Here is a 23,069-nt window from a genome sequence, read left to right on the forward strand (position 1 = left end):
ATAGGAATTCTGCTGTGTTTCTTATTCATTCTTGACAGAGAGGCATACAATATAAATACACTAGGCAAATGGAAAGAAAAGGAAACTATTCTATGAATCTTTGATTTTATGGGATTGCCTACAATCACTAATATTATGGGATTATAATCGGTTCCCATTACTCCTACATTAAATACATAATCATTTACATTTTTACATTTTCCCACAAAAACAAGCAAGAGGAACAACTACACTCACTGATATACCCTCACTCATAACTAACATCTTTTTTGGAAGGGTGTCCAGGCTATGCGTGGACTAATCCTGGCAAATTGTGAGTGCAAGAAATCAGCCCTGATAAACTTAGTGGCCATAATTGTTGTGTACGTCTAGAATATAACTTTGTAAAGATGGGATATTCCACCACGTCCCCCAAGGCCTCAAACACTACGCCACAACCCTTGTGGTTACTCATAACTAGCTTGGTGGGAGTTGAAATGATAAAAGGGTGGAGGCACAAAGTGGAAAGGAAATAGAAAGTTGAAATGTCTTTTTGATCGAGTAGCCGGAAGAGAATATATGGACTTCAACACCATGGATGGTTGATTGTATGTTCATGGTTATCATATTAGGTCAAAGGATACCAATCTAGGGGACACAAAAATACTATCGTCAAAATTTCACATATAATGCATTTAAACTTGTTACACTAAGAGTCATTGAAGTCTTACTATGAACATCATATCTCATATGGTTAACCTGCCTAAATTTCACAAAACAGATTGTAATAAGCCTGTATCACTCTAAAAATTATGCAATCTTAATATGAACGTTTTGTGCTAAAGTCTCCCTCGTGATTCAGAATCAAGGGGTAAATACTTTTAAGTCAACTAGTCATGGCATATGTAGTAATGACTTCGATTTTAAAATTATCAGGTTGGAGCTAGACAATGGCAACCACTCACATAATAGTTGCAGTGTCATAAGCGGTTAATTTATAGGTAATGATACTATCTGATCTGAAACTTCGTTTAAGAAATTAAACATAAAAATGCATACGTCCATTAAATAAAGATCCGGTTTATTTGGAGGTGAATGATTTAACACAATAATTGGACCACTCATTTAAGCCAAGAGTATCATAATGACTTCCAAAAGCACATGATAACAGAGCAAAAGGGATGGCAGCACAAAGTTCACATCTTACTAGTATTGGAATAAAAATGCAACTTACAAGAGCACGTTCAGGCAGAATGCAAGGAGTGACCTCACAAAAACTTGTTTCTGCATAATGCTCAGTTTCCTTAACTGTAACTTCAAGAGGAGCATAAACTGGTAGGCCAGTATCCACGTCAACTGTTTGAACCCAGCGAGCTTCCGTAGCAATAACATACAAATGTCGAAATGCCTGTAAACATAATTTTTTCGCAGGGTTATGGAGAAGCAAAGGATGGAAAATACCCTTAATTTTTCTTCTGCTTAATTCTGTAACAGAAGGAGAATACTCCAGAGCAGGAAACAAGTACCCCAGATAAACACACATTCAGTCAAAAGATAAAAAAAAGCATTTGCAACATGGAAGCATAAGCCATTGCAGCCTGGGAAAAAAGGGAATATCACCAAACAAAGAAAATTCAACAACAAAAACAGCAAGACAACTAGAGCCAAGTTTTCAGGATAACCCAGGTAAAGAACCTATTCTCCTAGCATGAATGGGTAATACATGAAAGAGACAGACTAGCATCTTTGTGCCAATACATAAACTTAACGAGTTAATATATTACAAGCAGAATCTCCATAGGCATGGAGCTTATAACAAGGATCCCCACTCAAGAGTATCATCCATCACTTCAAAGTCTAAGCATGAGAGAACATGCTGGCCCAACTTAAATGAGATATGATAGCTTCTTTAGGTCAGTCCGAGATCAAAGTTATTTGAGCAAGTCATACAGATCTCTCTACGGCTATCATGGCTAGATGTTTATTTGTGACTGAACCACTCCAGAAAATATTTTCGAAGATATTTGTTTGTGTGGAAACAAGCGTATATTATAACAGAGAGATTCTCCACCAACAACACTTGTACCCAACTTTTAGAAAGTTTCAAACTATAACTACTTTTTCCTCAATATTTCCATGTTGAACATACCCTCAGGCCTCACCTCTTCATTTCCTGGCTATGCTAGTTGGGATCTTCCAAATAAATCAAGTACCTAGGAAGAATATTACATTTAAGTTGATTATGTTCTATAAGATCCATCAAGCTGCTAGCAGTGATCATTAACCATATGTTGAACCACATTTCAAAGTTGTTAGTAACACTAATGACAACCATTTTGTTAGGCTGTTGACTGCCCTTTTTACCCCTGTAGGATAAACAGAACAGTATCTAGCAAAACATGACAGACATAAGCCAATACACTTGCATGACATCAGATAATAATCACCATCCCAAGCAGATAAATGTTTGCATACAATGGACAAATCTTCTCATATGTCTAGAGCATGAATTTTTTTGAAGAGAAGTGGCATCTTGAAGTGAGATAGCTTCTAACAGAGAGAGAGAGAGAACCTGAAGGTGGCAGCGATTGTCATTTGGTCCAGTAGGTAAGCGTGGGTAGAGAGTTATCAACAATGCAGCAACAGAGCTGTTGCTAGTTGAGAAAGTCCTCATTCCACCACCAAGGAACAAGAAACCAATAGCTAAGCTCACCTGAAAAGAGTAAATGCATTTTTAAATTACCTAGATTAAGATATAGAAAGCAAATCAAGTTTAGGAAATTATTAGCATGTAGTAGTGTCAGGTCATCACATTAAAATTTCACATCAGATAGCATAACTACTTAAATTCAACATATTTACAGGCCTAAGAGAGAACTTACAGCCATTTGAGTACCATAGTTGACGTGTCCATCAGCTGAATTTCTACAGCGGAGAAATCTCAATAATCGAAAAGTTGGTAGGTGACCGGAACCAGCCATAACCTGATACTCCAGAGATGTCATTCCAAAAGTAAAATCAGTGACAAGAAAAAGAAGAGAGAAAGCCAACAACTTAAGTAAGCAGATTGCACTTACCACAGACAAGGAAAGAGCAATCAGGTGGAGGCATGTTTCTAGTGTACCCCTATCAACATACTGCAACAATCCTCTTGGAAATCCATGCAAAATTTTAACAGATAGAGGCTTTATCTGCGAAATAAATAAGAAGAAGCTGAAAGCCATAGAAAGAATGAATACAGAAGGCAGTTTCACAGAAGAGTCATACCTCATTAAGGAAGGCAACAGCATAACTATAAAGCAAGTGCTGGGCACTTCCATCTTTGGTACCAGCAAATCTCAACCCTGGAAACAGTAATGCTAATCCTTTCAGTCCAACTATATAATGGATAACTGAAATTTAAAAAAGAGGAACATCCCATCCACCCCAGACCTAGTCAGTCAGCATCACACTATCATTCAGTTCACCATACAATTGTCCGATATCATAACATCACAATCTCATTATTTTCATGCTTTGACTTTCTAATACTTCATTTGTGACAAGGAAAATTAGATGTTGAGAATATACAAGTGTACCAAGTTTGCAATGACAGCATGCTCAAGTACATAATATGTAAAGTAATGCTGCATCTACGGGAAAAGCAAGCGTAAATAATTGTAAAAGGATCACATACCAAGTGAAATACATGCACCAGCCACAATATTCACATAGGCCTTAACAACTGCTTCACAGTCCATTTCATCAGAATCACCCATTTCATCTTTGAGACCTTTGACGCCACCTAAGACTACATTGGGTATCTGACCCTGAATCCAATCTTCTGATGGATGAATCCTGAAAGCAAAAAGGTGTTAAAGTAGATCCACGCATACAGGATGGTCATGTACCGTATGTATTTAAATACTACTACCTGCTCCACATTATCAAATTACGGGAAATGACATGAAGCATTATGAAGTCGGGCCTCACATATTGCAAATCAAAATGTGTTTGTGGGATACAAAGCTTGGATAGAATTGCTTGTGATTCAGTCTGCAATCAACAATAATGCAAAATGAGAATTTTTTGGAAGGATCTGGAGTTCTAACAATATGCAGCATGTTGACCATGGGAACAGAGTTCACATAGAATCACAATCCTGGATATAATCATGTTGCCAAAGAGTTACCTTTAAGTACATAAGACCCAAAGCAATTATAGCCCCGGGTGCAGTTACATCAATGTTGATCTGTGTTCCATCCATCATCTGCAATAGAACACAAAAGCAAAATTTGGGAAGAGAGAATGAGTAACCTATTCTTTCACAAACAAAATTTACATTACAGCGACCCAATCTAAATTTGGTAATGCACAACCTGCCCAGAACCACGATTGTGATCATCTATCGATGTGTTGGAGAAAATGGACCTTTCCTGAGGAAAGCCAAAGCAACAAAGTCATCCACATGAACTCCTAATACTACGCATCTTTCAAAAATAAGTACAAATAACTGAAATCCTGTAGAAATGTGGTGAACAGATTCAAACAGCAGTTACATTGTGAATCTCTTTGCCGCCGGCATATTGGAACAACCGCTCCACTAACGTGTCCATAAAACCAATTGCATCTAGACCACGACCTTCAATTAGAGAGTACATGGTAAGCAACAATTACAACTTCCACAAAGTGTGATTGATACAACAACATACCCAAAGCAACAAGTCCCAAGGAAAATCCAGCAGATACAGCATATCCTTCCCTTTCAAGTACATTATCACCTCCACTTCTACGACCTATCTCACCCTGAAAAAGTTATGAACCTTGATTGTGGAAATTTAGAAAGTGGTAAAGATGAAAATTGTAAGCAGAAGCATGTGATCATCAGCTCAACATCAATGGCCATGGCTGTCACAAATATTCTTGTCTCAAAGAAACTATGTAACCTCTTGGGTTCTCTAAAACTGCACTTGCAATGCCCATACTTCACAATTATTAACATGCAATTTAGATAATGTGCATGCTCTAATTGTCAGTCCTTAACTATTTTGAGCTTGCCAATACTATTTCCCAAGATAAGAAATCAAATTTCAAAAAAGAAAAAATCAGACGAGCCTAGCCAAAAAATTGGTAGAACATAAAAAAAATGGAATAAGATGAAATTAAAAGGCAGCCCCCTGGTAAAAGTGAAGCATAGTTTCAAGTTTCCTATATTAAAAATTATTTTGTCTCACCTATCACTCGAGCAGCAATGAATTATGTTATAAATAGGTGCTTATTTTTGGAGATTGATGATATGGGTAAGGCTTTATTAAAATGGATTGACAATGAGAGAGCAATAGAAGTTCTGAAGGGGATTATTTACTTCAAAGATTAGAAGGGATTCAATCACCTGCAGGGAACAACTGCATATTTTTCATTTGCTCTTTATACAAACTATCAACTGCTATCAAGAATAAATTATCCTGAAAGTTCTATTAATTGGTTTTGGGAACTTCAAAGCTAGCAGAAAAAAGAATAATCCAACTACGTATTCGGATAACAATTTGTAGACATTACACATAGGAACAGTAAGAACATCTCACCAGAAGAATTTGCATCGTTTGTGGGTGTGCAGATCCTTCATAAAGAAGCCCAACTGAGACAAGCGCTGCAGACTGAAGAATTGGTGAAATAAAAATTAGAAGCTAACGCGCATCCAGAGACAAGGGTTAACTAGTCAATCCTATTTCTCAGAAAAATAATATTTGTAAATTTTCTTAATTATCTAAAAATGAAAAGAAAGAGGGTGAAAAAACTTGGATACAATTTGAAAACAGCATCAGCACGTGAGTGTTATGTGGTGTGTGGTAGTGTAGATCTAATTGGATGCCCTAGCTAGATAGTCATAACTATTGTATATGTAAAAAATCCTTGTGTAACTGGCCCCCAGAGATAATCAAGCTACCATTTTTCCTATACAAGTTAACTAGTCATCCTATTTCTCAGAAAAATAATGTTTGTAATGCATATACACACGAGAAAGAGCACTCCACTAATCTGAAAAGGCAGAATGTACTATTGGAAAGATATAACCAAGGCAAATTACAGAAAATTTGTTTATCAACAGCAATATGGCTATGCATTACCTGCAAAAGGGTTGGTAATTCCAGTTCTGGGAAGGAAGATGGATGGCGAGCTGGTATGTGTACATATAGAGACTGCAAGAGAAGAATAGTGTTGGTCCATTGTTAAGCATCAACAACAAGTCTGAATCCAAAAACAAATGAATGAAGAAGATAAACCAATGTGCTCGTGTTCTGTTAGTCGCACCAACACGTTATCAGGAAAATAAAAAAAGAAAAGTTTCTTACTAGTGACATAAATCAACTTTTTTTGCATCAAAAACAGATAAAACTACAATTAGACTAAAGCCCAGCAATAGAGAACTAGCACTAACATTCTTACTAGTGACATAAAACTCACTTCTTTCCATAGAGAACAGATCAAGCTACAATTAGGCTAAAGGCTAACAATAAAAAACTAGCATTAATGGTAAAGAAAATTAGGTGATATAAAAATTTAAATGTAGGACTGCTCCATTCAATGAGGCTCCACCATTCCAGGATTCAAAAAAAAGAGGCTTGAGCAGATCTTGTTAGCAGAATATAAACTCAAACAACTGCCTGTAGGATACAAGATCTCCTGCTTGATATTTTGAGCATGACACATTATAAAAGTTATGGTACAAAAGCCAAGATACTAACCTTTGATATTGCCGGCTGCATTGTTCCTCTATAAGATGCAGCAAGTCCAAGCATTAGTCCTACTGTAGTGCTTTCATGTTCCTAAAAAGATGGAACATTAGATTTGCCGAGAATATCACTCGTTTCTTCATATAACTTTATCATGTGGTGTTGATGCCACATTCAAGCAAGAACAAGTCAATATTGGAATGTATCCAAGGTATAACTTGAGTGCTATATATGGTGTTATATGTCACATCAAAAAAAACAAGGACCCAAGATTGTGTGCCTTTTGCTATTAAAAGAATGAAATAAAAGCATCAAGCCAGTAAAACATTATCTCCAAATCATCTATATAAAAAAATTCCACCAGGCAAGCTAAAAGAAGTTACTATAAAAATCAGCCATTTCCAACATTCTTCCAGAATTCTCAAACTGTTTCCTGCCGTGCCGTAGTTCCTTACCATGTATCCATTCTTGTAACCTGACAGCTTTCAGAAACATGTGGCTGGGAAAAAATTTACATCCTTCTAGTACGATGTAAAGAAAGAATGTTCCAGAAATGGTGAGGCAATAATTGGTTCCAATATTCAAGTACTGAAGGACAGCTTTCTGGAATGAAATGTAAAGCCTGCTCTTGAAAATTTAGTTGCAGTATCAGAATATCCACTCCTTTGCTAGTCGGGTTATGTCCATTTGATTTTTTCACAAAAGCACTAAATGCCCATCAAAATTTCCTATAAGTTACAAAGCTACCATCCTTTCCTTAAAGCCAAAGACACAGTGAGGAATTGTTATCTACTAGTGCAACTAATTTTGGTTTCCACAGAGTCCCAACCATACAGATGAGACGAACATGGAAAAAAAATATAAGTCAAAGAATGTGCAAGTGATTCCCTTTGCTACCTCGGTGAACATTCTGATGCAAGTAATTACCTAATTTGAACATCCATATTAGATAGATGTTAAACAAAAAATTTGCTACATAAAAAAATATAAAAAAGTAGCTAATAATGATAACACCATACCTGAGAATAGTATTGATATATATCAGTTATATTCAGAACATCCAAATGACCGTGCAACCCCAGCGCAAGTAAAAGACCTGCATGAGTAACATTTGGTTCCTCGGGTTTATTGTAGATGATCCAAGTTCTTGACATTTTTCCCTGAAAAGATAATACTTCGGATTACTAGACCCAGAATGTAAGACTAGGCATGCTCAAATGCAAATATCAGTAGATTGAGGAAGAGAGTTGAGAGGAGCTCCAGCTAGTGAAAAAAGTTCAAGATGGGATAGCCATGGACAACCAAATTGAATTTAATTCATGCATTGTTGTCAACAAGAGAATTCAGAGCTCGGATCAATCAAGAATTATCAATGTGGCAAAGATAAAGGGATAGCGAAATGCCCAACGCAAAAAGGTGCACTCAGTTTTTAAGCTCCTCCCACCAATAATTCCACCCATAGTTGGATTGCTCATAATTCCATTGTAAGATCCCATGCATGAAGTCATAAACTCATGAGAAGCAGGCACTACCAAAGTAAGCCACTTGCAAATTCCTACTACGAGGAGATAAGAAGCGAGGTTACCAGGTTGGAAAGTGCTGGTGGGGTTTATGATACTAGTGCTAATAATAAACAAATATTGTTTCAATATTATAAAAACAAGCAAGAACTCCAAATTTAAGCTCAGAAACTAGCAAGTACTACTGCAAAATAATTGTTGGAATGGCATAATGAATGAAGCCATAATTTGGTTCAAATAACACATTTGCCTCGAAAAAATGGACCAACAAAGTAAACCATGGAAGTCGATATGTCAGTGGAAAATCCACTCTCGGATCTTGTAACGATAATCATTGATATGATTATTTTCACAAGTATGGAGAAGAATTAACTAGTGCATTGTTTTCAGAAGAAACAATTAACCTGGAGAGGCGCCATCCGTAATCCAGCAGCTACGGCATTGTGAAACTCGGGCCAAGATTTGAGTTCCTGTATATTCCTTATACTTGGATCCAAATTAACCTACAGAGCATGAAATAAAACTGAAAATTAAATAAAAGAGGCTATGATACTGACACCAGATGTCAGATAAAAATAATAATTGTAACGAGCTTACAGTTGCATTTTGTTGGGCAGGCAACCGGCCTGCTAATATCAATTTTGGGACAGGAAGTGCCTGCAGAAAATTTAAAAGTAGGTCACGACACTCTTCTTAGGCAATCATTGCAGGTACACAGCAACAAAGAAGCAAAAGCATAAACCATTTCTCAAGTGTTGCAGTGTTTGACCATTACGAAGTAAAGCAAGCTAATTCCAACTTCTTGAAGAGGATGAAAAGGGTGTCACCTCTGTTAACAAAGTGCATGTGGTTGAAAGGGTAAATGCACCACGGCCAACAGGAAGAGCAGTTGTCCTTTGAGCAAGCTGCCATAGCTGAGCCTGCACAAGACAAACAGAAGATAATATCATAGTACGCATTTTTATGACAAAGCGGTAGTTAAGTTAGGATGTAATGAAAGCTTTGATTCCTCCCTCAATCTTTTCAAGTCAATGTAAAAAGGTGGTGTAAATAGCTGTATGTGCACCTTCCTTCTTTCCCTTTTCCTATTTGATTGATTGGAGAGATGCGGTTTTTTGGGCAGAGAGAAGGTATGGACAAGGAAAGGATCACGTCTTTGATCCTTTCCTAGCATCCAGAAATGATGATGCATGCACAGACATGATACATGAATGGGCTCGACCCTAAATAAAGAATGTGATGTCCATTTTCTTGGCTCATGCTTCATCGTTAACAAAATACAGAACTATTTATTGGTTGTCAGAACAAATTTGGGGATGATAAGAGCATCACCAGAAGCATATAAACGAAAATAGTCTCCCTTGGATTCACGCAGCATTTTACTCTACAAATTTCAACTTACTGAGCACATTCACCTCAAATTTCAAAATTAGGCATACCGAGGAACCAGAAGTTACAACTATTTTACACCAGACAGACAGGTTAAAGAGAAAGAAAAAAATACAGCATACAAAATCATCAGCCACAGCCGAGGTATACATCCAATTTCTTGAAAGATATCTGTATGAGGCGGAAGTATGTTTATGAAATTCTTAACTTCCAGCTCATTAAAACTGTATATGAAATCTTTCAAGATTTGTATGATTGACCTGGTAGCATTTATAAAGATCCAAAGCAATAGATTACCTGTTGGAGGTCCTGATCAGATGCAGTAGGATTAACTGGTGTTTGAATTGCCACAGGTCTTGCCGAGCACAGAAGGCGTCTAACCTGCACATGTAAGTTCAAAAAGAAAAGCATACAACCAGTGAAGGAAGCAAAAGCATGAAAAAGAAGTTAGACCTACATATACAAATAAAAGCATAAAAAGGATGTTATACTGACGTAGAAGCAAAAGATGGATAAGTAATTATGTATAGACATAAAATAGAGAAGAGAACAAAGACCATCGATTTCAGTCATGAAAGACTAGATCCAATTCTAGTAATAAGCATTCTTACTGACAATCTCAGAGAGAGAACAACAGACACTTGCAAGCACAGAACTGTTAGCAAAATTATCCAGAAAAAGTAAGCCTAAAAATACCTCGTTAAGTCGCAGATCGCGACCATACCGCAACTGTGTGCTAGAGTTGAAAATATGCTCCATGCCATCGATTGTAGAACCATCCATGGAATCGGTATCCTCAAGCTTGGAATTATCCAACCCAGTCGCATCAGTAATTGAAGAAGGAATAGTAACTGGATGTAGATGTAGCATGTAAGGTGTAGACATGGAAACAGAAGTCACATTGTTGGAGGACTTAACTTCAGTGAACTTATTTGAGTGTGCTAAACAAGACAAAGATAGGTCTTCCCTTCCAAGAAGAACATATGCAGAAGCAGGCCAATCAGAAGGTGGACACTCCCGGCATTTGTCCAGTACCTATAAGATGTAGATAACAACATGAAGTTATTTGGATAAATATAGATATATTTGTATGTATGTATTTACGGCACCAACATGTATGTATAGTGTAGATAGAAAGCAACACGAACCACCAGCACATCAGTAACTTGTATGGAAGTATGATTTTCTGTCAAGTCAAGCTCACGAGTGCGAATGTAATTACTCACCAAACCAACAAGTTTCAAAGCATTACTTACATGTCGCAAGGGAAGCGATACACCAGCAGGCAGCAAGTCTAGTTGTTGCAATCCAAAACTTTCTCCCACCATTGCCAGTACCGTTAGCTCCTCAGGAGTGGAAGCTGATCCAGTAGCAAACTTGCAATAAACATCAGATGACAGCTTCTTTCCTAAAAGTTTTGCACCAMATAACACACTATAAAATGATACTATCTTCCTGGCCCAGCTCACAACAGAATTTCCATCCTCACGCATGAGAGCTGGAAGATCAGCAGTGCTGGCAAAAGTACATCCATATCGCAAGCAGTTCTCGAGCCACCTAAACAAACTGGGAGGAGTTCTTTGAGATAGCGGAGTTTCGTCAATACAGTACTTCCTTGAAAGTGCAGGAAAGTCGCGTATATAAACGTCCAGATAACCAGCTTCTCCCAAAAAATTTGAAACTTCACATAATAGAGCAACAAGAAGACCTAAATCCCTGCAATAACAATTATACATTAGATCTAAAATTCCAACTCCGATAGACAAAAGATCTCATGTTGAAGCAACATTACCATCGTGGCATCACCAAAGTTCAACCTTAATTATTTAATGAACCATTCACAAGAAAAATGAAAACAGAGCATTATCAGTTATGAGTTAAAAAACATTAATAGCTTAAATGATGTAAAGAAAAGTACCGTTCAGTTGGTACAAGGATTTTTTTCAGTTGCACTTTTAATAACAGTTGGTAGCCATTGCCAATTAGCATGACAGTTCTTACAACAACAACAAATGAACTAGAGGTATGAAAATACAAGGAGAAAAAGAGAAACATACATATTAACATGAAAAGAATCAAAATACTCATTTATATTAGATCCTGAGAGAAGATACAGCCATTGTAAAGAATTGGTGAGTTACTGCTGAACCAACTACTAGTAGTCGCTTTCTGGCAATTAAAGAGATGCAAATATCGAACTTCTGGATTCTGGTGCACAATATTTAGGGGCTGTTTGGCAGTTGCTGAATGGTTTGGTGCAGAATGGTTAAGAGGGTCAAAATGGTTAAGTGCTGAATGAAACAAGGTTGTTTGGTAACTATTCTCTGAATGATAACAAATTACCATTTTAACCCTCTGTATGATTTAGTACCGAATGAAATATAGTTGTTTGACATAAATCTGAATAAACCAGTTCCACCACCAACATCCACCACAATCAGATCAAGGCGATTGAGATCAGCCGGTTCTAAAGCATCGTCTCTCATGTCTTCAGTCCAATGGCCAGGGTTTATCACATGATCATAAACAATTGATAGAAATCTATAGAACCAGAATGCCTCTTTTTTGTGTTGTATAAATCTAGGTTGTGAAGCTGACCTAGGTGCAGAAACGCTGCATTTGGGAACAATTAGAGTTCTAGATCGAAAACTAGGGTTTCTACGAACCAAATTGATTTTGGGTAAATTCCTAAAGGAACCCAGACTGCACATCCGCAAATATCATCACTCAAATGATAAATCTTGAATAATAACAATAATAATGCGGAGAGGACGCAACAACAAAGGGGCTGTGGAAGGCAACAAGGAGGCGAGATAGAAAACTACCAGCAACAAGAAGAGGACGCAGCAGCAAAGGGGTTGTGGAAGGCAACAAGGAGAGGATGCAGCAGTAAGGAGGCGAGATCGAAAAACTTACCAGCAATAAGGAGAGGACGCAGCAGCAAGGGGGCTGTGGAAGGCGGCCGGACGACACAAACAGCCATCTGCTACTTCATTCGGGTAGGTATCCATCGCCTTGTTTTTTATTTTATTGAATTTTTTATCATTTCAAACTCTCTGATTATACCAATTTTCTATTAGAATCTGTTATCATCTATGCATTTTTGAGGGTTTGCTATTTGGTAGTTGCATTCCAGGGAGGCGAGATTGATGGAAGGAGAAAGGAACGTGGCTGGAAAAGGTTGAGAGGGTTGAGAGGGCAAAAATGGAAGAACATACATCTGAACCATTTAGGACCCCCCCTAACCCCTAATTCGTTAAGAGGATTTTGTCATCGTTAAGAGGTTCTTATTTTTTTGCCAAACAGCTTATACCTCTTACCGATTAAGAGGTTTCCTCTTAATGTCACCATTAAGAGGCAACCAAACATCCCCTTAGGTGTGATAAGAACTGCTAGTGGGCATAACAACTCTGTAGCTTTACATAGTGCAGAGTTTAGTATGCGTGATCCTCTTAACATATGAACCACAGACTAGATTAAATATTGAATGTCATGTAATATCCTAAACAATGTGTTCTAGTACCGTGTATGTCCAATTGTGTGAAAAGCATGAAATTAGTTCAGCACGAGCTCAGTTTACCAAAAGTGAGCCATAAGCAATGGAGGACCAAAGTCAAGTAGGACCTTCAAACTTAATCACCTAAAAAACTCAAGGCAGGAGTGTCATGCATTTTGTATCAAGAAAGGGGATTTCTTAATGCCCTCACAACAGTATGACCTTTTTCTTGTGTGAAAATTTTGTTTTGTGACCATGAGACTGATTCCTTGGTGTATTTTCTTGCAACAAATTAAAATGCAAACTTCTAATTGACTGCCTAGAACGATGATAACCTTATGACAATAAGGGACAGCCAGAAGGTTTCTAGCAATAAAAAGGATGCTTCCTTGGTTCAAGCCTTGCATTTGATGCCACAGAAAGAAAGCAGAGAAAACCCACCTTACCAAATCCCATAACACTTTCAACCTATCATAATATGCCATCTTACTTTAGCCACACAACACCCATCAGACCATGTTGCTGGTAACAGAACCACGGGCACAGGGAATAACTTCCATATATCAATGGGAAGAGCGTTGGCCATAATAATAATAATAATAATGATGATGATGATGATGATGATGATGATAATAATGATAATAATAATAATAATAATAATAATAATAATAATAATAATAATAATAATAATAATAAAAAGAAGAAGAAGAAGAAGAAGAAGAAGAAATGGGAGGTTACCTTTTACGAAGATGATTAAGTTTCAGACTTTCATACACTGCATGTAGTAAATCAAGAATCTCTATCAAGGATTCAAATGAATAGGACGTATCCAGCTGCAGAGAACACGTTCCATATGAAGTAGAACATGATTCATTATTTTGAAGTGACATTCTAGAAGAAAATCCACTCATGAAATGAGATTTAGAATATTTCTCGTGAAAGCTGCTATTGACAAGAAACTCCCATGATGAACCTGAAACTGAACTTGAATGTCTTTGAGGGATTTTCCTATATTTCCCAAAAATTTCTAATATAACAGCAGAGAAAGACTCCCATTCAGAATCAACAGGAGAATCCACCCTAGATAAATAAGCTGAATTGCCATTGCCCCAAAGAAGAACCACAAAACGATTATATAAATTAGCTTCAAGTCCCTCAGCCATTGCTGTGATGCAATCATTTGCTAATGATGATGAAGGATATCTACGAAACGTACATCTGAACATCTGTATAAATAAAAATGAGAAGTAACAATAGAAAGAAATTCAACAGAACGGACATATGAAGAACGTGAGCCATGACATTTGACAAGTGAACACATATATAAACTGATATCAAACCTGTCCATTATTTACAACGACATTGATTCTTCCTTCAACAGCATCAGCCAACCCAATAATGTTTACATCTTGAAATACAGTTGGTGCTTCCAGTGGCTTAACATTATGTGAAACAGCATTGTCTCCTTGAAAAGGAGGAAGGACGTATCTACACAGGCATTGCTTCCCTGACTGATGCAGCATAGGGTCATGTAAGTTCAAAATAAAATATTTAGCACTTCGAGAAAAACGCAGACATTTCTTTCAACTTTTTTTCTTGTTCTTCTTTTAACATGCTGAGGATGATTTACTAGTTAGATCCTGAACTTCGAAAATGCACATCACATACCTCACTTCATAAGGATCATAAGTGAATAGGTGCATGCTGTGTAGATTGTATTAAACCTGCTCCTATGACTCATAAGAGACAAATATATGCCAGTTATGAAGCCAATAACAAGCATAAAATCTAGATCCAAGGTATGTATTTAGCTTGATATTGAAAAAAAAAAAGAGTAATGATTACAAGCTGTTCTAGAGATCTGTACTATATTCAAGAACATCACATGTGGCTTTCTGTATATTTATTTCTTCCTTAAGTTGCAAGATTGAGTGAAATGACTGGATTTTGTTCAATTGGACTTGTACTGAAAAAAGGGTTAAGTCTTAGACCAAGACTTTTTGGAGTTCAATGGACTAAATAATCTTCAGATGTTACACGGCTCCCAAACCAAGCAAACTAGGATATGCATCAGCTTTTCAATCAGCCATCGGAAAGGAATAAATTAACTAAAACAGAGAACAGTAAAATTGACCAAAGTCATGATACTCTCAGACTACCGTCCGATGCTAAGATAAGATCCACTTTGCAAGACCAAGGCCAAGGCCCATATTGAGATAGAAGTCTCCGTAATGCCCTTAAATTTTAGAAGTAGAACTCTAAAAAATGATCAATTGAAGATCTCACGTGTATTACTTTTTAAAGATTACTCTTCCTGAAACCATGTTTATTTGTTGAACTACCCTCCCTTGTACCTTCCACAAATTGCATCAACTCCTCATGGCCGGATGTGAATTGGCCTGTAATGATAACTGAGAATTTTGATATCCCTTTTTTGATGAATTCAAAATTCAAGTTCAAACAATATTAATTGAATTTGAATCTGGATATTGTTTTTGGTTTGGCTATATAATACTGAGGATTCTTTGCATATAAAATAATTACATTTAAGCATTAATATATATATACAACAACTACGTGTATATAGAAATAACAAAATCCATCTATGTGTACACTTAAAAACTACTTGTATATATAAGTTAGCAAAGAAAGAAACAATTTAAAATATATCCATATGTTATATCGGTATAATAATTCATTGATGATTGATATAAATCATGATGTTCTTCGGCAATTGGTTATTAAAATTTGGAACAATTATTTCTCTGTTCACAATTATGATTAATGTTTTCTTTTGAAATTGTAGTTCAATTCTAACTTTGACCAATATGAACTTTGCCAATTTTATTTAGGTTCTAAATCTGTTAATTTCCATTGATTTTTGGATTAAAACCTGCAAGTTTTATCCTACTAATCAAACTCCAACTGACTGATCCATCTAGTCTAGATTCAGATAGTGATTTTGGTAATTGAAATCAAGTTCAAATATGACTATACATGATCCAGTTAGAACCTGTTTACAAGCCTAGATGTAAAGCAAGACCGTGATTGGTTATTTCTAATGTAGCATGTTCTATCTCCCATACATACATACATACATACATACATATATATATATATATATAAAGTTATTGGTCAGAACATTGATGGCAGGAGCAACAAACTTAACCAACTTACATAAAGTACAAGAGTGTTTTCAGGAGCCAAAACAATAATATCTCTATATGGCAGCTGTCCAACTTTGACTCTGGAAAAAATAACAACGAAAAAAGTGAAGCAATGTTCTACCATAATATCAAGTTATCAAATAATAACCAAGAATAAAACAAAAGCAACAATGGACAACCCCTACCTTGGGCGAGTTACAACAACAGGTGCTGCTGTAATGGCCGGTATGCTCCAGCTCATGTCAGGTCTAATGTCATAGAGGATCTCATTATTCAGTTCGACACACTGAAGCCTCACTGCTAGCAACTTCTTTTGTTCTTGAAGAAGGAAACAAATAATTGGAGTGGCATCATTATCTGTTGCCAAAAAGACCTGCATATAATCATTTCAAAGAAACAAGATTCAAGACGATTTGAAGAGACTAAACACTAATGTGAATTGGTTGAAAGCAAAAAAAAAGAGTACTGGTATATCTTCTCTTCATCTGCAAAATAGTACAAGGATATCAAAGAGCAAGTTTGTTAAAATTCAAGCCCCAGTTAAGTTTAAAAATTAAGTCTGAAGCATTATAATACAATCATGCAAAGAGGGACTAGGATGGGTTCAGAAGAAGAGAAACCATGGGCAGAAATATGGCAGTTACCAATGTCCTAAATGATATGAAGTATGAAACTATTGTGATTGTTTTTGTTGTAAGAGCGCATGAAGAGGATAGACTTGAATGGGTGCTATCAAGTGGCCTCAATACACCTAGAATTGAAGCCATTACTACTTTGTCTAAAACCAAACCAAACATACTTAGCATATCCCATCCAGAGTAGGGTCTGGGAAAGTATGATGACCGTGTATGCAGACCTTCTCTCTACCCCAAGGATAGAGAGGATGTTTCTGTGAAGAACCTGACTTGCCAAAAAAAGTTTTGAAGAACAAATTTCGTCCCCAAGAGAAGAACAAGTTTATAAATAAAAAAAGATATACAAGCACACTTAAATATCGAATTATGGTCATTGGTCGGCATAATCAAGTAGATCTATTCACATGCATTTCATCAAGCAGATAAATCATCCCCAAGAAAAGGACAGTAAGCAAGGATAAGAAAGCAAACTCTTTACTGCATGCAATTACTAGAGAATAGAAAGGACTCTGTTAGAAAGTATCTCAGAGTCAAAATCTGTCTCAATATCATCCAAATAATAGAACGTTAAAAATAGGTAATTTCAATTTGAAGGGTAAACACTATCATGCACCAAGGAACCTCAATGTTGCAAGGATCGGGGGTTTCTATGTGTAGCTTTTCCCCTAGCAACTTTGAAAAGAGATTGCTTGCATATCCCGATACCATCACTACCATCACCTTCATGACATAGAAGCAATCTTACTAGTTGCTCCAAAACTCACACCTGGATGATTTTGTAGAAAAATTAAATCTAAAAGAACGTCGAAGGTTCCCCATATGTGCCTTGGGTGATACATAAAACATTTCTTGATCCCACTACAAACTTCAAGGAAGGCTGACGTTGACATTAGATCCAAAAAAATAGTTAGTTAATGGTAAAATTCTAGAAACACATCAAACATGTACAAAAATTCAAGTGTCACTTCTGGTGACATGATAGCAACAAAAACCTCTACAATGTGAACAGCAGTCGAAAGTCAAAACTAATGCATAATTCACCCATTCGAGTAAAGCCTGTATCCTGAAAACGGAAATGGTAACATGAATCTTATTCCATATTAAGATCACTACAGGGGCATGTTACAAATGTTCTCTCTTATTGGCTGTGTTGTCTTCAAGAGCACAGAGCCATTCAGATTTTACATACACTGCAGGAAATTCATATATCCGATGATAGGGAGTGAAGAAAAACGAATAGAGGAAGTAGTGGGGATTACATGGCAAGCAGTAATTAGTTATTTCCACTTCAAAAGTAATTGATTAATGTCCAGTCCATTGAAAATAACAAGATAAACCAAAACAACCAGATCAAGTCATTGCAATAGATGATAGTAGGCTGTTCAATAAGATATAGTTGTAAATAACTATAATATAACACTCATGCCATTCTCGCTCCTTCCTTGGTCTATTTTCCCTAGCGCTATATTCTATCAAAGAATAATATGTATTACTTTCTGGAAACATTTAGTCCAGTCCATAATTTCATTTAAAGAACGTCATAGAAATGTAGGTTGAATGTGTCACCTCACTTGCAGCTGCCTGTGCACCTTTCCCTTGCCATATTCTTCGAAAAAAGAACTTCTTAGATAGCATAACATCAGGAAGTACAGAATCTGCCGCTTCAAGGTTGGAATTAATCACTTCTGCAGTCCATAGCGAATGTTGCATCTTTCCTGAAAGAAAAACCATACACGAGGCATGTGAGAATGAAAAGCAAATTCGCTTCTTTGGATGCTATGCTGCAATTCCGAAAGGAAAGCAAGAACAGAAAGTGAAAACCTTTATGATATGATGCCATAAGCGGAATAAGATCGCTAGTCCATATTGTCTTCTCATCAAATTCCTTCATGGTGTTTAACTTCCCTCTTTCCTCGATATGGATTGGCTAGCACAATATATTACAGAATTAACAGGAAGAAGACTGAATGTTTAAATATGCATGCCTAATGCAATTTACCACTACTGACAGTAGCAACAAGCATAAAAGAGACTTGAGGATGATACATCTTCATCTGCTATAAAAGAGAAGTATTATACACACCTGTGGTTCTTCCAGTGGATCCTTTAAAATCAGATGTGAAGACGTTGAAGCTCCATCTACTTTAACCATATGATCCCATGAACTTCTCAAATTAACAGTTTGCTGAGGACTGTAACCCATATCTTTTTTTGAGCGTGGTATATCATGGACAGTCAGTAACGGGCTCGTAGACGAAAAACGAGAATGTGTTAATGAATTTGATTCATGTGTCTGTTGGAGAAGTAAACCAGATGGAAGAGGCCATATTGATGTGACAGCATGAGGAAGAGGGATAGATACCACATCGCCTGCCAAAAGGAGCATCCAAGTTTGAACCAGTCAGAGTAAACTAAAACTCAAAACCAACTGAAATTGTACAGGACAAAGAAGATAACACATCATAAATCTATGAGGAACATAATCAATTATTTGAGTCGATTACAAAATCATTCCCCAAACACTCGATATCTTCGGGTTTGCCCCTCAAATATTATTTTAGAGCAGATAATCAATAAATTGAGAATTTACCATATTAATCCCTTTCTGACTTCTGTTAGGTAGATCACAAGACCTACAATTTTTGTTGTTTTATGTTATTTCTCTAGGAACCGACCCCCAATTTCACCGTTCCCCCAACCTACTCCTTTCTCTTTCCAACCCTGATTTAAACAGAGATTCTTCATAAGCAAACAAGTTTTCATCTTCTCCTTCAGTCAGTAATCTTCTCCATTTCCAGTCACATGCACTAAGCCTGATCCTGCTGCCACTAAACAGTTCCTCCACCCTCGCCAACCACCACCAAGCCCAAACTCACAACTAATTACCTACTATCATCGACTACACCCACAAACGCTCCACATCAACTACCATGACGGCCAAAAATAGCAAAACCAACACCATTTGTCGTGGACAATTTCCGGTTTCTTTTAACTCAGTAGATCCTAGACTTGATTGTGTTTCTGTTTTTTGGGTTCTGAATCTCCAACAACCATTTAGACTTCCCCTGATTTTGATTTCAGTTTTTGTTGGTTTGATACCGGAGGATGACTTATAATAATTATAGTGATTTTGTGTAGGCAATGTGAGTTTTCACAAAGAATAAGCCAGATTCAGGTTGTTTACCTGTCTGTGTTAACATATAAAAAGCCCAGATTTCCTTTCCAGAGTACATGTGTGGTTTTTACAAAAAAGAATCAGTCTTTTATTGATTTGTCAAACATCCAGAAGTAAAATAAATATAAGGTTTGAAGGGAAAATAATAAAGAGAAGAAAATTACGTTGAACCAGAAAGTTCTTTCTTAAAAGTAGGGATGCCGCCAAGGGGGCTGGGAAGGGGAAGGGATTGCTAAGGAGAGGGACAAGAGGATAGGTAGCTGCGTGAGGGAGATTTGGTTTACAATTTTAACTATAGTTTTTGTGTTGTGCCAGTTTACCCCTACATTATCGGCCTTTGACTGATAGAGATAATGAGAGTAAAAACTAGTCGACAGACCAAGCCTGCAGATTAACAAATAATGAGAGAAAAAGTAGCCCAGGCAGCTGTTGCAATAAAATAGTTCACCCATTAATTTGAAATTAAATGGCCACTTTTATTCAATAGTAATGTCGAAATGGCTAATGTAAAATTCTGAAAAGAATAATTAGTAGATCCAAACTACAAAAAATACAATTTTCATAGTCAATAACTAGTCAAGCTTATGCTTAAATCAATTATACTGTATAATAAAAATACAAAGGAAATAAGATGTTAATGTACATTATTTTATGCTTCATAGTAATGTTTAACTTTAATCTATCAACAGAACTTCAACAGCAAGAAATTAATAGTTCTACGCACCTGATGTGTTGTAGATGGTCAAACTATCTACTTGTAGAACACAAAGAAAAGCTTCAGACATGTCTCCCATGCGACACCAGCAGGCCTAAAAATCAACAAGCAGCGCATAAAGACATAAGCTATAAATAGCATGTAAGGATAAGCACCATAGTAAAAGCAATGCCAGGAGATCACTTGCTACATCAAAGAACAGAACACATTCAACTAATAAAACAAAAAGAAGATACCATGATAACTGGCGCCGGTAATGTGAATCTCTTGTACACTCTTGCTCCTATTGTCCATACTATCCTGTTATATTGATTGTAAGTAAACATCTTTGTGAAAAGTTTGAAACAAAGAAAAGAAATCGTAAATTAGAAAACAAAGCAAGGGGTAGTGGTGATTGATTTATAACCAACAGAACAGTAAAAAGGTTAATATATCAGGTTAATTTGTAATTCCAAACTAAGACCAAAAAGTGCAGCAAAAGGTAAATGCAAAACACCAAAAAGGGATATCATGAAAAGAAGAGTATATTTACACAATAATACCACCAAGCCCAATTTTAAATATTCTTTCTGAACCCACAAGGGACACGTAGTTTGATAGCAAAGGATACTCGACTTAGACGGCCCCATCCCCAACATTTTCCCTCTTAATGTTGCTTTCCTATCAGAGCCTTTCAATTGATAGATAATTTGCTACTCGTTTCACCTAATTAAGATTCAAGTTAATGTTCAATCAAAATACCTTCTCATGTTACTTCTCCAAATTCCCTAAGAAAATGCTATAAATATATACTCATGGAATCACTTTACTGATGAGCTTCCGAAATAGCAAGCCATAAACTCTAACGAGACCTAAGAATTCAAACAAATCACCCATAGCAGCATAGTTTTAGCATAGATTATGTAATTCAATAAATAAACATCCTATCCCCTTTTGCACTCTGAGAACTTAAACAGTGGAACATAACTCAATAACTCATCATCTGCTTTATAGGCTTGCAGTAATTTATTGAAACACAAACTTCTGCTAATAAATGCTGAATATACATATATGATTGTAACTGTACATGTACCAATCTATGTACACACACACACTATATGTTTGTGTATCTATATGTATGGATGGATGGATTTATAAAATTTTAGCAGATAGTTGGTGTAATAACAAAATACATTTCTAGGTGTGTACCTAGCTGTTGAACTTATGCGTTATGTGCAAAGACACTACAATGTAAAGATTTTATATGCTATCAGGTACCTATCTTACTGTCTATGTATAATATTAATTCATGTGAAAGAAGAAAACTTCTAGATGCTCAAGTCCCCAGTATATGGTCTACTATGAATAGTAATGAAATACAAATTCGCAGAAACATCAAACATGTAGACATTTCTGCAAGATCCAGGCATCTAACTTTGTATCACCACATTAGTGTGTATTCCTAGCTAATAAAGTAGATAACCTCCAATATGCTTAGATGTAACCCTCGCCCCAATATTTAACGGAAAAAAATATACACATCGAACCACCGCTTATCTTAATTGTTTGAATTCCTATAATTCATAATCAAGAGAAGAGCAATCTGACTTCTTGGACGATTACACTGCCGATAAGTTCCAAGTTGTACGTATGTCTAAATACATACATTTTGTGGAAGCCTCCTTTGAGTGGAATGCAATTGCAGACGATGGGTATTAAACTGCATCAATTTTTGCCGTTGTTACCCATTGTTGTTAGCCTGATAAAACTTGGTGAATTCTCACTATGATGCAACTGATTTGGTAATGAGATATTATTTTCTCCTGTTCAGGACATGGATCTATAAAATTGTGTGGCTAGGACTTAAAGCATTCTTATTCACTGTTCAACTGTGTATAAATCTTGAAGGCAGTCGGGAAAAGTTGATTTACCGATTTCCTCTGATGAAAAGCTCGTGATCGCTTCGATCACTCAAAGAAGAAGACGCTTCATTATCATCTATCTCGGCCTCGTCTCGCTGTCTGGTAACTTCTGGATCAAATAGGAAGTACTCATACTCGTCAGTGACCTCGTCGGCAGGTTTGCCGTCGAGAGCTTCAGCGATGAGACCGAAGGGCTTGAACTCTCCAAGAACGGTGAGGTGCCGAACTCCAATTGACGCCATTGCAATCAAAGCGTTCGATGAATTGCTTGAAAGAAAAGGGTGCCGGTGTGAAGTGATATGCTTCAAAACTAGATGTGTATGTTCCCGTCTCCCGCCCTTTTTTGTGTTTTCGAGTACCACCGAGCGGGTCGGGGACT

At 36.7% G+C, this 23,069-nt stretch overlaps 1 protein-coding gene across 1 annotated transcript in view; it reads right to left on the minus strand.

Moving 5' to 3' along the window:
* LOC112524595 (anaphase-promoting complex subunit 1) overlaps positions 1-23,069 on the minus strand; it is a 31,036-nt gene extending 7,967 nt beyond the window's left edge. The window contains exons 1-31 of the mRNA XM_025134491.1: positions 22,700-23,069; positions 21,026-21,089; positions 20,799-20,883; positions 18,983-19,269; positions 18,721-18,826; positions 18,466-18,614; positions 16,450-16,637; positions 16,275-16,344; positions 14,438-14,608; positions 13,836-14,323; positions 10,858-11,317; positions 10,298-10,636; positions 9,899-9,982; positions 9,040-9,132; positions 8,810-8,869; positions 8,617-8,715; positions 7,712-7,852; positions 6,705-6,785; positions 6,087-6,158; positions 5,544-5,615; positions 4,671-4,764; positions 4,518-4,600; positions 4,338-4,394; positions 4,151-4,228; positions 3,893-4,014; positions 3,656-3,816; positions 3,247-3,323; positions 3,057-3,170; positions 2,862-2,963; positions 2,552-2,692; positions 1,214-1,387 (exon numbers count right to left, since the gene is read on the minus strand). Of these exons, the coding sequence (XP_024990259.1) occupies positions 1,214-1,387; positions 2,552-2,692; positions 2,862-2,963; positions 3,057-3,170; positions 3,247-3,323; positions 3,656-3,816; positions 3,893-4,014; positions 4,151-4,228; positions 4,338-4,394; positions 4,518-4,600; positions 4,671-4,764; positions 5,544-5,615; positions 6,087-6,158; positions 6,705-6,785; positions 7,712-7,852; positions 8,617-8,715; positions 8,810-8,869; positions 9,040-9,132; positions 9,899-9,982; positions 10,298-10,636; positions 10,858-11,317; positions 13,836-14,323; positions 14,438-14,608; positions 16,275-16,344; positions 16,450-16,637; positions 18,466-18,614; positions 18,721-18,826; positions 18,983-19,269; positions 20,799-20,883; positions 21,026-21,089; positions 22,700-22,932 (4,545 nt within the window). The 5' untranslated portion in view covers positions 22,933-23,069. The remainder of the gene's footprint in view (positions 1-1,213; positions 1,388-2,551; positions 2,693-2,861; positions 2,964-3,056; positions 3,171-3,246; positions 3,324-3,655; positions 3,817-3,892; positions 4,015-4,150; positions 4,229-4,337; positions 4,395-4,517; positions 4,601-4,670; positions 4,765-5,543; positions 5,616-6,086; positions 6,159-6,704; positions 6,786-7,711; positions 7,853-8,616; positions 8,716-8,809; positions 8,870-9,039; positions 9,133-9,898; positions 9,983-10,297; positions 10,637-10,857; positions 11,318-13,835; positions 14,324-14,437; positions 14,609-16,274; positions 16,345-16,449; positions 16,638-18,465; positions 18,615-18,720; positions 18,827-18,982; positions 19,270-20,798; positions 20,884-21,025; positions 21,090-22,699) is intronic.

This window comes from Cynara cardunculus (assembly GCF_001531365.2).
Source record: "Cynara cardunculus var. scolymus isolate 2C chromosome LG 1, CcrdV1, whole genome shotgun sequence".
NCBI classification, from domain to species: Eukaryota; Viridiplantae; Streptophyta; class Magnoliopsida; order Asterales; family Asteraceae; genus Cynara; species Cynara cardunculus.